The sequence below is a fragment of the Bombyx mori genome, chromosome 7, assembly GCF_030269925.1.
Source record: "Bombyx mori chromosome 7, ASM3026992v2".
Classification (NCBI taxonomy): Eukaryota; Metazoa; Arthropoda; class Insecta; order Lepidoptera; family Bombycidae; genus Bombyx; species Bombyx mori.
Window position 1 is genome coordinate 2817533 of NC_085113.1, and position 13714 is coordinate 2831246.

The 13714-nt window shown below is 51.4% G+C and overlaps 1 protein-coding gene across 1 annotated transcript; it reads left to right on the forward strand.

Moving 5' to 3' along the window:
• Positions 1–645: 645 nt before the first annotated feature.
• Positions 646–13408, forward strand: LOC134199129 (MICOS complex subunit Mic10-like). Its single transcript, XM_062669349.1, has 3 exons — positions 646–885; positions 2417–2585; positions 13315–13408. The coding sequence occupies exons 1-3, from the start codon at positions 804–806 to the stop codon at positions 13325–13327; spliced, it is 264 nt and encodes an 87-aa protein (XP_062525333.1). The 5' UTR covers positions 646–803; the 3' UTR covers positions 13328–13408.
• The last annotated feature ends 306 nt before the right edge of the window (positions 13409–13714 follow it).

Consider the following 13714-nt stretch of genomic DNA (forward strand, 5'->3'; position numbering starts at 1 on the left):
TGCAGAAATAGGCAGGGTGGTGGTACCTACCCACGCGGATTCACAAGAGCTCCTACCACCAGTAATTACCGAAGCCCATAGACATCTACAGCGTAAATGCCGCCACCCACCTTTAGATATGAGTTCTAAAGTATAGTTACAACGGCTGCCCCACCCTTCAAATCGAAACGCATTACTGCTTCACGGCAGAAATAGGTAGGGTAGTGGTACTTTCCCGTGCGGACTCACAAGAAGTCCTACCAGTAAAACTTTTCTATATTGTGCCTTTATTGTAAGATTGCCGATATGATTTCACGTGTGTTGTATAAGAAAAATTGCCGGAGAATGGATTGTCACGTTCTTTAAGTATTAAGCCAGCATAGCTCTACCGTAATGTGTCGCAAAGCACCATCAAAAACTTATATATGAGCTCCGGTATCCACTTAACATTATTTGGGCCGAGAGCTCATCCACTTTTTTAGTATATACTAAAACTTTAATATACTAAAACTTTAGCTCTTGTACTTTTTATTTAAATTATTGATACTTCTCCTTCTTTTATTTTTTTGTAAGTGCTTATTTTTAGTTCTGAATTGATATAACAATATATTTGAAGAATAATCATGTAACAATAATCTCTAGATTGAAACAAAACCTGCTTTCAAAAATGTGACATTAAAATTTAACATTGTCAATGCGAAATCGTAGCTTCGTTCATTTTGCTTTTATTAAAAACATTAATCCCTTTAAATTATTTCACTAATAATTGTTTCGAACTCAAAATGTATATGTTTCTATTTAGTTACGTATCTGTGACTTAGTTCATGCGAGAAATGAGTAAAACCGACAAACGTGACTTTGAAGATCGGTACTCTGCATGTTTCGTTGATTTCGGATTGAAAACAGGTAAATTAATACATGACTATTATTTAGCTGTACAGAAGGATGCATTTCCATTGCACCCGAAAGTGTTTGTGGGCTTTTTTGGTGTTTATCATCTTGAAAGTAATCATTTATTAATGACCTTTATTTAGTAAGATTTCTACGTCATTGTCCGCTGCTGAATATAAGCCTATCCAAAGATTTGGCCCAACATTCCATCTTCCGTGCCTCGCGGCTCTCACCAAGTCAACGATCCACCTAGTGCGAAGGCTACCCTTTTTATCTATGTAAAAATGTTATGCAACAATTTAATTTTGGGATCAAAGGATCCTAACGTTAATCTATCAGTTATGTCAGTTATATATTGGTAGGTGACCTCGGGGAACTGTAGCTAATGCAATACCCTTAGCGGCAGTCTCATTTAACTTAAGCTTTTCCTTCCCAAAATTCTTCTTACTTTCTTCTTACCTTCTTACTTTCTTCCAACCTTCTTTTCCTGGCAAGGATGATTAGATAAGATGCATGTCACGTTCCTATCGTATAAAATTTCGCGTTCCGGTTTTAAGGGTCCGGCAATTAAATTCGATCTCAAGTCAGAAAGTGGGTAGCAAAACTCAGGTTGTCATGTCAATAAGAATACCAGTGCCGTAAGTTGATTATTTAATAATCAGAATACATGGGTTTACATAATCAGGTTATATACTTACAGGATGCATAGGGACTAGATTGCATACAGACTAATAGATCTAATTACTGCACCCCTTACATGCAATTCATAATACAGCTTGATTAGTTTTTCATCATTAGTCTCTATTCTGATCGGGGGTACTAAATTATCCAATCTAGTGTTCCTTTTTTAACCCTCATGGTTGTTTGGTCTAAACAGTTCACAGTGTACTACCGCTTTAAGTTTTAAAATATGAAATCGAATTCTCATAGTCAATTGAATAATGGCTAGTCTGCTGACAAATTCTATCACGATTCCTTCACTGCTATTTTGCTGCTGATTTTCCTAAATTTCATGTTCTGTTTTTTTTATTGCCCTTGTAGGCACACGAGCAAACGGCCCACCTAATGGTGAGTAGTTAACGTTGCCCATGGACTCCAGCAATGCTAGGGGCAGAGCCAAGCCACTGCCTACCAAAACCTACCTATCGGTGTTTGTTATATTATAATAGCAGAATATAAGTTTTTTTTATTGCCCTTGTAGGCAGACGAGCATACGGCCCACCTGATGGTGAGTGGTTACCGTCGCCCATGGACTTCAGCAATGCCAGGGGCAGAGCCAAGCCGCTGCCTACCGCAAAGCCTGGCTGGCTGTTTCTGGCGTAATGCTCTCCCACAGCCTGGCTGTTTCTGGCGTAATGCTCTCATGTATTTCAGTTTGATGGGTGACATTCGCTTTACAATAGAGTTGACTTCGTCTTTCATAGTTCAGTGCTGATGACAGCGTTCACGTTGGTTCTGAAAACCATTTATGGCGGACGGACTGTTCAAAATATCTACTAATAAAAAAAAACCTTGTATACTATAATAATGTGTTGAATTATTTCAGTGACAGGGCTCTTAATAGGCAGCATGATGGGTAGTTTCTTCTTGAGAGGCTACAAGAAATGGCCAATGTACATCGGCGGCGGTCTCGGTTTCGGGATGGCGTATTCTAATTGCGAGAACAGCCTCAACGACTATTTATTGGCAATGAATCCCAAGCCTTGTTCTATCAAGTTAGTATGACAATAATTAACCCTATCCACGGGCGGATATGTCGCACCTTTAGAATTATAGAGACCTATATCGTAATTTTCGGATTTCAAAAATGGACCTAGAACGACCTTTTCAGGGACTCTTAATAATCAAATGACCAACAGTAGATTAGAAAGGGACAAGCTTATCCATTGGTCTCGTTCATTCCATCCCTTTCCTCTACGTCTTTTCGAAGTATTAGCACCTAGGGGGTACGCGGACTATATGGGACTTGATGGTTTGCAGACGTTATGTATTAGGTCCAGGGATATCTTAGGACCCTTACTGCTATTTCTTACCCATCGTAACATACTCAATTCCTTAATTAGTAGATGGTATAAGCAATCTAAGATAGGTATGGACCGCTATTCTATTTGTGCCACAAAGCAACCGTATTACCCGGTTTGAACAGTAAACAACCAATGAAGTCTTAAACTCAAATTTCGCAATTGGCATTATTTTTAGTGTTTAGGCTAATTTGAAATAAGCATTGCTACAGGATTGTTTACTTATTTTGGGTAAAACAAAAATGCAGATTATGTTAAGGTTAGTTCAATTGCGTCATTGAAACAAAATTTAAAAAGAATAACTTGGTACTTAAAAACAACGCTTCTAAAAACAAAAGACGCAGTTTACTGCTACACAGTAGTTTATACAATGTATTCAACTTGCACGGCAATAAATACTGGACCATTGTAATATTACTATAAGACGGTAGACAAAATAAAGGCGTCAGAAGTTCAATAAAGGCTGGTTGGTGAAATACAAAAGTTTAAAATCAGTACAATATTTAGCCAACTCGCTTTGTCGGTCCCCGTGCTCAGGATTTGGCCCATCCTATTATGTATTTATTGCTATCCCTATTGGAGGCAATTAGTGTCAGTCCACCATAGCATTAGAATCTCACAAAGGGAAACTGGAACCAATTAAGCGTAGTATATGAATAGACAGTTTTACAATCAACAGTCTTGGTGACAGTTTAAAAAATGGTTTAAAGAAATCGGATGTGCTTTGTTTAGTGCAAATTAGTTGCAGTAAATATTGGTCTTTTGAATGGACGGTTAGGGTTGACAGTGGTGCGATTCGGAATAAATATTTTATTTATGAAAATTAATAAAAGCCAACTTTACCTAATAGGTGTATGGCTCTAATAAATAATGAAAAAAAAATATATAATGAAAAATATATGTACATATATGTGTATACAGGATAAGATTAAATTAGAAACAATAATGTTAAATGTATAGTGTATTAACGGAGTTCGGAGTCTCCTAGCACAGGCTTGCACGCTTAAAAGGAGACTCCAATCAATGTATTGTTTTGACTCGTTTTTGAAATAAAGAATTGATTTTATCTTAATGAAATGAATTTAAAAACAGTTACTATATGGTCACACCAAGTTTAGTAATATACTGAGCTCCTATACTGGTGGTAGATCTTGTGAGTCCGCACGGGCAGGTACCATCGCCCCGCCTATTTCTGCCGTGAAGCAGTAATGCGTTTCGGTTTGAAGGGCGGGATAGCCGTTGTACTGTACAATCTGAGACCTCAGAACTCATATCTTGAGGTGGGTAGCGGCATTTATGTAAACAATAAAAAAAAAATACCCAAACTTAGTACGCGGTGCACAAAAAATCCATAACAAGGAAAACGTCATCATCAAATGCAATTGAATAACTATTCCAAATTAAAAAAAAATAACTCAGTTATTAGGATACTTGAGACTGCCTAAAATATTTTTAAAGTTTTTGCTTAACTATCAAGTGGCAGCCCTTGAAGTAAAGCTTGAAAGCGCAAAGTTTTAACGATGTCCAGTGAAGATGTTACACTCTCTTTCCATACGAACAGCGGGACACTTCCCATTTGACTGTTCAGTGTCGACGAAAAGGTGGCTCACTATTATAACTAAAGAATATTATACATTGTTTCTGTTTGTATCGTCTGTGCCGCCTCTATTTTCTTTATTGTGCTATAACATTGACGTAAAATTATTATTATTTTCCCTACCTAATCGTCGGGAGTCTAAGGGGCTATTCCAATTTCGCGCGAATCGGTAGGTGAGCTCACGGGCTCAACTTGAGAGAATTGGCAACACTGACCTTAGCAAGAGCAGTGCTTCGCTGATTCTGCTACTAGATCTGAATCGCGACCCACTGAGAACATCCGGCAAAAAACTCAGTGGCTATCCGTATATTGTAACATATTGGAAGTTGCAGTCTTAATGACATGCAAAAAAAAACGATTATTCTGTTTCCACCATAACGTATGATTGCTCCGCTTTAGAAATAAGCAAGACATCAATATCTTTGAGCTCATAAAAAAGTGTACAACTTTTTTTTATTTTTTATTGCATAGATGTGTTGACGAGCTCACAGCCCATCTGGTGTTAAGTGGTTACTGGAGCCCATAGACATCCACAACGTAAATGCGCCACCCACCTTGAGATATAAGTTCTAAGGTCTCAAGTATAGTTATCATGCCATGCCATGATTCGCCTTGAGACGTGAGGTCGAAACCGCAATGGTATTGTAAAATGGCTATCCTCTTCTTCAAACTGTTTCGCTGTAAAAATACAGAGTGATGATAACTACCCATACGGCCTCACATTACTCCAAATCACCAATAAAACAGAAGTTATAAATTGAAAAATCTTTCGCAAAGGCGCAACACAGATCCCGTGTTAGACTTCCTTTATTCGCCACTTGACTAACGAGGCGGCTCATTGAAGAAAGAAAAAACAAACCCGTTGGCAAAGAAAACGCTATAACTGTACTTTTTTTTTTTTTTTTTGGTCAGGAGGAAATCGCCGGACTTCCGCCCTCCACTGGGGATAGAGGGCGGAGCATGTCAGAGTCGAACTGACTAAAACCTCCTGTCGCTCAACAACCAACGTCCAAACCTCGCATGAGACAGAACTCATGAAGAGGCAAAGGGGGGAAAGTGAAGCGTTTAGTGCGGAGCACATCTCTCCCATCACCCTCCCCCTCGGGACGCCGGACCGGCGGTCGTCGGCGCCACGACCACCAGCCCTCTCGGTCGGCAGGCTATCCGAAGCCCGCCTAGATGGCGCCGGTTAGAGTGAGCTATCCTACGAAATACCCCGCTGGACCAGAACCAGCGTGGGTCGAGGATAGCCGGCCTTCCATCACCCGGATGCTCTTGCGTAAAACGCGTGCAGAGCAGCTTGCACGTCGTCTTCTTAGGCCCCCCTCGCCGGTCCCCAGACCGACATGTGAGGAGGGGACCCGAAACACTTAGAGGGCCAGGGCTTGGGCGAGATCCGCCTCCCTGGCCCCCGCTCGACGGCGGCGGGATTGTGCGTCTCTCACGCGCCCCGCCGCCTCCTTCTGCGAGATGGTGCACTCGCAGAAGTCGAGCATCGCCTTCCACGACTCGTCGTCGCCGAGCATCGATGCCACAACACTCGGCAACGACAAGTCGTTTCCTACTTTTGCGACGAGGACACGGCGCCACCCCTCCCATGCGGGGCAGGCGACGAGCGTATGCTCTGCCGTGTCCAAGTCGCAATCACAATGGTGGCACTCTGCCGTCGGCTCGGCTCTGATCCGGTGCAGGAACTCACCGAAGCAACCATGCCCAGTGAGCACCTGCGTGAGCCGGAAAGTGAGGCGTCCTCTGTCACGATTCACCCAATCCACAAGGACCGGGCGAATCGCCTCGACGGTCCTACGACCGGCCGAAGGATCAGCCAGCCGCCTGGACCATGACTCCAGCACGGACCGCCGAGATTGGGCCCTCCGCGCTCTGACCACACTGTGGCTGGGACGCGCCACGCCCCGGGCGCGAAGGTCAGCCCGCCACTGATAGTCAGCGGCGAGCGCCTCCGCTTCCAGAGCCCAAGGCGGCGTCCCAGCCAGTACACACGCCGCCTCAAAGGAGATGGTGCGATAACCACGGATGACCCTGACCGCGATGGTGCGTTGCGGCCGTTGCAGCAGCTTCGCCACCCCCGCGGCCAGGGACTGGCCCCACACAGGCGCCCCGTATAGGGCCATTGATCGCACCACCCCCGTATAGAGACGGCGCGTCACCTGGTCAGGCCCCCCGACGTTGGGCAGAAGCCGGCTTAACGCGCCGGCCACCCCCAACAAACGAGGGACCAGGTGCTGAAAGTGAGCACGGAAGGTCCAACGACTGTCCAGAATGAGGCCGAGGTACTTCAACTGCACCCCGACCCCAATCCGGACGCCTCCAACCACGATATGGGCATCGACAGGTGGCACTCTCCGGGGCCTGTGGAACCACATGGCCTCGGATTTACTGAGTGCCACGTCGAGGCCCAATCTCCTGATTTTGCCGCCGACATGCGCCACCCCAGCGGTAGCAAGACGGGCAGACTCAGCAAAACTCCCCCCCCGGGCCACGACCAACGTGTCGTCTGCGTAACAGATTACGCTTAGGCCCGGGAGGAGGGCACCCCTCAGTACCCAGTCATACCCGATATTCCACAAAAGGGGGTCATCGAGCACCGACCCCTGTGGAACACCGCGCACGACCGGGAACCGGTGCACGATCCCACCGTGTCCGGTACACGTGACCGATCTGTCCTCCAAGTAGGAACCCACCAGCCGGCGAAGGTAGGGGGGCACTCCGTGCCGTTCCAGCGCCCTTCCTATCACGGACCAGGGCAGGGTGTTAAACGCATTGGCGATGTCGAGAGACACCGCCAAAGCCACCCCACCCCTGGAGACGGCCTCCTCCGAGAGGGCCCGCACGCGAAGGATCGCGTCTACCGTTGAGCGGCCCTCTCGGAAGCCATACTGCTCCGCCGACAGATCGGGTCCCACCCCGACCAGATGCTGGATGATGCGGGCCGCCAGAATGCGTTCCAGCAGCTTGCCCACCTCATCCAGCAACACGATGGGACGGTACCCGGCGGCAGTATCGGCCGGGCGCCCCTCCTTTCTCAACAGCACGAGTCTGCCCGTCCTCCACGATGAAGGAAACCGTCCCGACTCGAGGCAGGAGTTGTAAAGCCTCAAGAGTCGGTCCCCTAGGGCACCAAGAGCCAAGGCCCAAACCCGGCCATGCACGCCGTCCGGGCCGGGTGCAGTGTCTTTCGCGCACATTTTGCGCACGGCCACACGGAGCTCCGCCCCCGTTATGCGGGGCACCTCAGCAGGGACTTCGCCGTCGTATTCCGGCGGCGCGTCCATAGCGGGAGCGAAAAATCCCTCCCGCTCCTGCGGGAACAGCGCCGAGACGATGTCCCGCAGCTGCTGAGGCTGGAGACGCTCCGTGATCGGGGGGGCCCATGGGCGCATTTTATTGCGCACCATATGATAGGGCCGCCCCCACGGATCCTCATCCAGCGTCTCCAAGAGACCCTCCATGTGTTGGTTCTTGGCTCTTCTGATGGCCAGCTGCAATGCCCTCTGCGCGACGCGAAATGCGCCGTGCAGCCGGGCCTCTGCCGCCGCGAACGCAACCGGATCGTTGCGCCGCGGCAGGCGGCGGCGGCGATGCCTGGCGCACTCGCGCCTCGCCCGAACGCACTCCACGCGGAGTTGCGCAATTTCGGGCGACCACCAGTACGCTTGGCGATTAGGGAGTCTAGGGCCGATCCGGGGCATCGACGCATCACAGATGCGACGCATCGTGTCCCGGAACCACCCCGCCTCTCCCTCGACCTCGACCGGGTGTGGACGCATGGGCGCCCACGCCGCCACCGTAGAGGCTTCCATCAGGAGCGCCTTATTCAGGCGCTTCAGTGCCCACTTGGGGAATGACCGGGATGCACCACGGGGGTGGTCCCCGTGGACGTCCGCGACTGCGGAGCGGGCGGAGAGATCAAACCGAATATATCGGTGATCTGACAGCGTCTCCGCCCCCTCCAAAACTCTCCAGTCGCGGATACGGCGTGCGATGGCCGGGCTTGCGAACGTAACGTCCACAATAGACTCGCCCTGCCACCGCACGCACGTCGCAACCGAACCTCTATTCAACAAACAGAGGCCGGCCGCGTGCGCCCACCTCTCCAGTAGCCTACCACGAGCGTCCGAGCGGGGGGAGCCCCATGCGACAGACTTCGCATTGAGGTCCCCCGCGAGAATCACTGGACGAGGAGCGAGGCGGCGAGCAATCGCCCCGATCCCGCCCAGGAAATGCCCGAACTCGACGGTAGGCCTATTCGGAGAGAAGTACGCCCCGATCACGACGGTCCCTTCCAGCTGCACCGCGACGAACCCTTGACCCCTGGTCACCATCGCCAGGGGGGGGATCGCCGCGTCTCTTCTTATGACTATGGCCGCCAGGCCGCCGTCGTCCCCAAACCAGCAATCATTTGCTGGGGGAACGAAGTACGGCTCGGCGACCACAGCCATATCTATGGACCACTCCGCCATGCTCTGAGACAGCATGTCCTGAGCTCTGGCGGAGTTGTTTAGATTTCCTTGGAGGAAGCGATAGGTGCGGTCCATTACTGTTGGACCACATCCATCGCCCCCTCCCCTTCACCGCTGCCCCCGCCCTCCGGCACCGGCGCCGCATCGGGGATTACAGCGTTGGCCAGTGCTCCTCTGGCCAACCTTCTCTTTTGTCGGCGCTTTGATTTTCGGCGCCGGTTGCGTTCGGTATTATCACCGGACGGGAAGCACGCCTTGCCTCCCGCCCGGTGGTTTGCCCTGCGCCCGGCCGCAGCGCACAGAGCGCAGTGCGGGGCGGCTGTGCAGGACGCCGCTTTATGGCCCGGCTGGCCGCAGCGGAAACACAGACCGCTGCGGTCAACCGAGCTAGTGCACCTAGCGAGGCCGTGCCCGGTGCTAAAACATCGGAGACATCGCCAGGCACGTGGTTCTTGGAGACGCACGTGGGCCGCTATCCAGCCCACGCGCAGTCTCCCCGGGTCCCCCGTCGATCTTCCCGGCGGAGGAGTGGCCAAGGAAGTGGCTGCCTCCACAGGGCAGCGCGCCCACACCGACCTGGCTCCAGAGTACCCTGAGCGAAGTTCGCCCACGGTCACGCTCTCCAGGGCACATCCACCTTGGGCGGCTATCGCGGCTGCCACCTCCTCCTTGGTAGCACAGTCGTCCAGGCCGGTGATTCTAATCTCGGCCATCCTCACCGGCCTGTGCACGCGCACCTCATCCTCCGGCAGTGCCACGCGGAGCGTCGCCACTAGTTTGTCCGCGATGCCAGAACTATCGGCACCGGGACACTCCAGCAGCTTCGCTCCATTGGCTGTGTGCCGGAAGCGGAGGCCCTCCTCTGCCCCGATTTCATCCAAACTTACGGCCGCGCGCGCCCGGGCCATCACCTCATTATAGGTGAGGCCCTTTTCGGCGGCGGCCGGCAGCAACGTCACTACGACGGCAGCCGACCGCGCTGCGCGCGCCCTCTTCTTTTTGCCATTCTTCTTCCTGGCTGCCAGTGCTCGATTCTCACGAGGAGCAGCTACGGCCGCCAGCTCTGTGCTTCGTGCTGCAGCGGTCGGCGCTCGACCCCCTCTGGGAGCTGCCAGAGCCGCTGTCTGCTGCCTTGCTTTCTTGCCCCGCTTCACCACTTCCGTCCAGCCCTCGTCCATGCTTGACGGGGGAGCAGGAAGGGGACGGGGTTGGGATTTTGGGGCAGGATTCTGGGCACCCGTACCCTTGTTGTTTTGGTCCCGGCCTCTACGCCGTGCCAACCTCGCGGATGGAGTGGGGGCAGAGGTCAGCCGGGCGGCCTGGCTCCGCGGGGTGGCTGCGGCTGTTGGCGCCGGGATGCAGTCTCCGGAACCAATCGAGGAACGGAGCATCTCCTCGAGGCCGGCAAAGTGCTTGCCGACCTCAACCGCCACCGCCCGCGAGATACAGGCCACCATTTCCTCTCTGCTTGGGAGGGAGTCCACCTCTACCATCCCAGCAGCCGTGTTGTGTGGCCCGCGAGCCTGCAACCCCGCAGCACGCGAGGGCGAAAGAGGCGGCGGTAGTGCCGGCCACTCATCCACCATCCTCGCCAGTGGCGAACGGATGTCTTCAGCCCGCGCTGGCGCAGGGCTTAGCCTTCCTCTCCGTGTAGACGCAGGGGCGGCCGATATCCGCGGAGGCGGCGCAGGCCTTAACTCGACCCTACGTGGAGGGCGAGGGAGCGCGGGGCTAGGCGCTAGCGGGACAGGGGCCACAGGATTGGGCTCTGGCATTTGCGCCGTCACACTCACAGCGGAGCGCAAGTGCACGTCAATATCCATCGCTCCCGCGGGGGGGCCAGAGCGTGCCAGCGGCGGCCTCGGCAACAGGGGAGTCCCTCCCCGCAAGGCCGGGGTATCTCCCGAGATGCGACTCTCTCTGGAGTCACAATGAGCGACAAGATCTTTGCTCTCCACCTCTCGGCTCTCTACCAAGTCATAAAGCTTGGACATGGTGGGGATCAGCCTTGTTCTCACCATAGCGGCTGCCTCCCGGAGCCGTTTCCGGTAGCTGCTGCCTGGCTCGGCGCCCTTGGCAGCCACAGTCGACAGCAGCTTGCCCAAATTGACCAGTGCAAGGTCGAGGTCCCGGAACGTCTCGTCCCGCTAGCCAGGGACGCGGCCGACGTCGACATCGACTCCACGGACGTCGCTGGTGACACAGCGCCCCTCCTCCTCACTGGTACCCACTGGGGAGCGGGCATCGCGTCTTCCGACGTAGCAGGCCCCGGAACCACCGGAGTCACCTCCTCGATGGCCATCGTCTTTAGGATGACGCGCAGCTGTCATCGGAAATTGGTAATGCCGTCTTTCTTCTCCCCCTCTTTTTCCCCGCCGATGGTTTGGTGGGACTGATTATACCCGAGTCGCTGGCGAGCGCAGAGCGCATCGAGCCGGCGATCGGGGAACACCTCGGTTCGACGGGAATTCCGCTGCCCGTCGCACAGCCCCCTTCATCCTGACAATTGTTGCCCCCCCCAGAGTACGTGGGGCAGCGTGCTTCCACTGAGGTGGAAGCACGGAGGGATTCTCCGCCCGACTCGCGGGCGGTACCCTCCTGGGGTACAAACTTTTTACAATGTGCCATCATATATTGCCTTTTTATTAACCAGGGGTTTGGTCCCCTGGGATCTATGACACCCTCGGGACTGGAAACCCTCCAGCCATACATCCCATCGCCGGGTGTCGAGCTTGGGATTAGGGCATTTTTGAAGAGGTTTGCATCCTCGCGGCTTCGACCAGTAAAGGCAGAAGCCCCCGTTCCCCATGACTGGGGTTTACGGTTTGGCCGACGGTGACCGAAGCCTGTCCATCGCCCACAACGCGGTGCGGAGCCACGCCGGCGAACCGGTACCTCCCATATCTGGAAGGCCTTCCCCTGTAGCCGAAGCCGGGGACATGGCAACCCGCAGCCGGAAGACACCAAAGTGCCGCTGGCTCACCAGGCTCCCGAGAACCAACCCCTCATCCCCAGAATGGAACTCTTTGTCAGTGCAAAGGGCTTGGGGAGAAGGTCCCTCGCTCCCTCTCAAGGCATCCCCCGCAGAATGCGAAGGCGGCCGAGGAGAGCTGGGCGCAGTTCTCTTAGTCGCGGCGTTCCACACAGATTCCTCTGCACGCGATTTTAGGGACGCACGCTTAAGCCCCACCGCCACGACAAGGCGGAACTACATTCGGTGGGGTACTAACTGTGCTAACTAAGCCCCTTTGACAATTAATTAACGAAGTAAACATTGTTAAATGCACAGTCTTTGAATTATGGAAGTATTAAGCGATGGTACAGTCTAAACTAGGATGTATTTTTTTTTATTGCTTAGGTGGTGGGTGGTAGGGCTCATAGCCCACCTGGTGTTAAGTGGTTACTGGGGCCCATAGACATCTACAACGCAAATGCGCCACACACCTTGAGATATAGTTCTAAGGTCTCAGTATAGTCACAACGGCTGCCCCACCCTTCAAACCGAAACGCATTACTGCTTCACGGCAGAAATAGGCGGAGCGGTGGTACCTACCCGTGCGGACTCACAAGAGGTCCTACCACCAGTAATTACGCAAATTATAATTTTGCGGGTTTCATTTTTATTACACGATGTTATTCCTTCACCGTGGAAGTCAATCGTGAACATTTGTTGAGTACGTATTTCATTAGAAAAATTGGTACCCGCCTGCGGGATTCGAACACCGGTGCATCGCTTCAACACGAATGCACCGGACGTCTTATCCGTTAGGCCACGACGACTATCGGACCTATCCGCGCGGACTCACAAGAGCTCCTACCACTATTAAAGTTTGTGACGTAATTTCTCGAGACCGATTGACTTGCGTCTTCAGTGTTATATTAGATCAATGAACATAACGTTTCGGTGTTTGCAAACGCACCGCCTACACGCCCGAAGCCACCCACAACGTTTCACAAATTTACATTTGCGTTTCGCAGAGCGCCGTCCGAACAATCCTGCCTTTCATTTGCTTTACGATGGCCAGCATTTTTATTGTGGTACCGCAGTAAATCGTCACTTATTTAACTTTTTTATTTTGTAGAATCCCTTGTGTGACTCATTTGCCGATACCGCTTTGAGGTTTCCGAATGCTGTCCTACGGTCGATTTTGTTTCATTGCGAAATGTCAATTACAGATTTTATTTGGTACTGTAGTGCAGTCTGTATAGAAGAGCGCCACAGGGCATGGTGTGCCGAAAGTGCCGATTGATTGTGTGCGGAAAACTTAATTGTTATTGAAATAAGCCCATGTGGGAGGATTTTGTATTTTGTGAATATAACATTTTTTCTTTATTTTTTTTTCAGAAAGCGGCCTTAAACAGTCCTGCCGTCGTCACTTGGTTGTAGTGAGCATGTATTGTACTATTGTTTTTTAATTTTAATAAATATTGAAGTTTAATTTATTTTTGTTTTATCCACCTTTTTTTTTGAGTCATCATTATTGCAACTCACCGCTTTGTACAACTGCTACTACTTATTACTACTTATAACCGTCCGTAAAATTGCATTCTCACATTAATATCAACGGTGGCCACTCACTATTAGGTAAGCTGTACGCTCAAAAATGGCTAAGGCGCATGACTGACTCGACCGGGTTGGTATCACAATCCTGTCTTCTACGGAGCTTACATGTGTTCAGGCCTAAAGCTTTCCACTTTTATGTCTATAAGCTAATAGTATCAACCACGTTATGCGCCAGCTTCCT

What these genes read in the sequence shown, in the direction of transcription:
- LOC134199129 (XM_062669349.1), top strand. Translation starts at nt 804, where the DNA reads ATGCGAGAAATGAGTAAAACCGACAAACGTGACTTTGAAGATCGGTAC. An exon ending in TGATTTCGGATTGAAAACAG is followed by an intron (nt 886 to 2,416) that starts GTAAATTAATAC and finishes GAATTATTTCAG; the next exon opens with TGACAGGGCTCTTAATAGGC.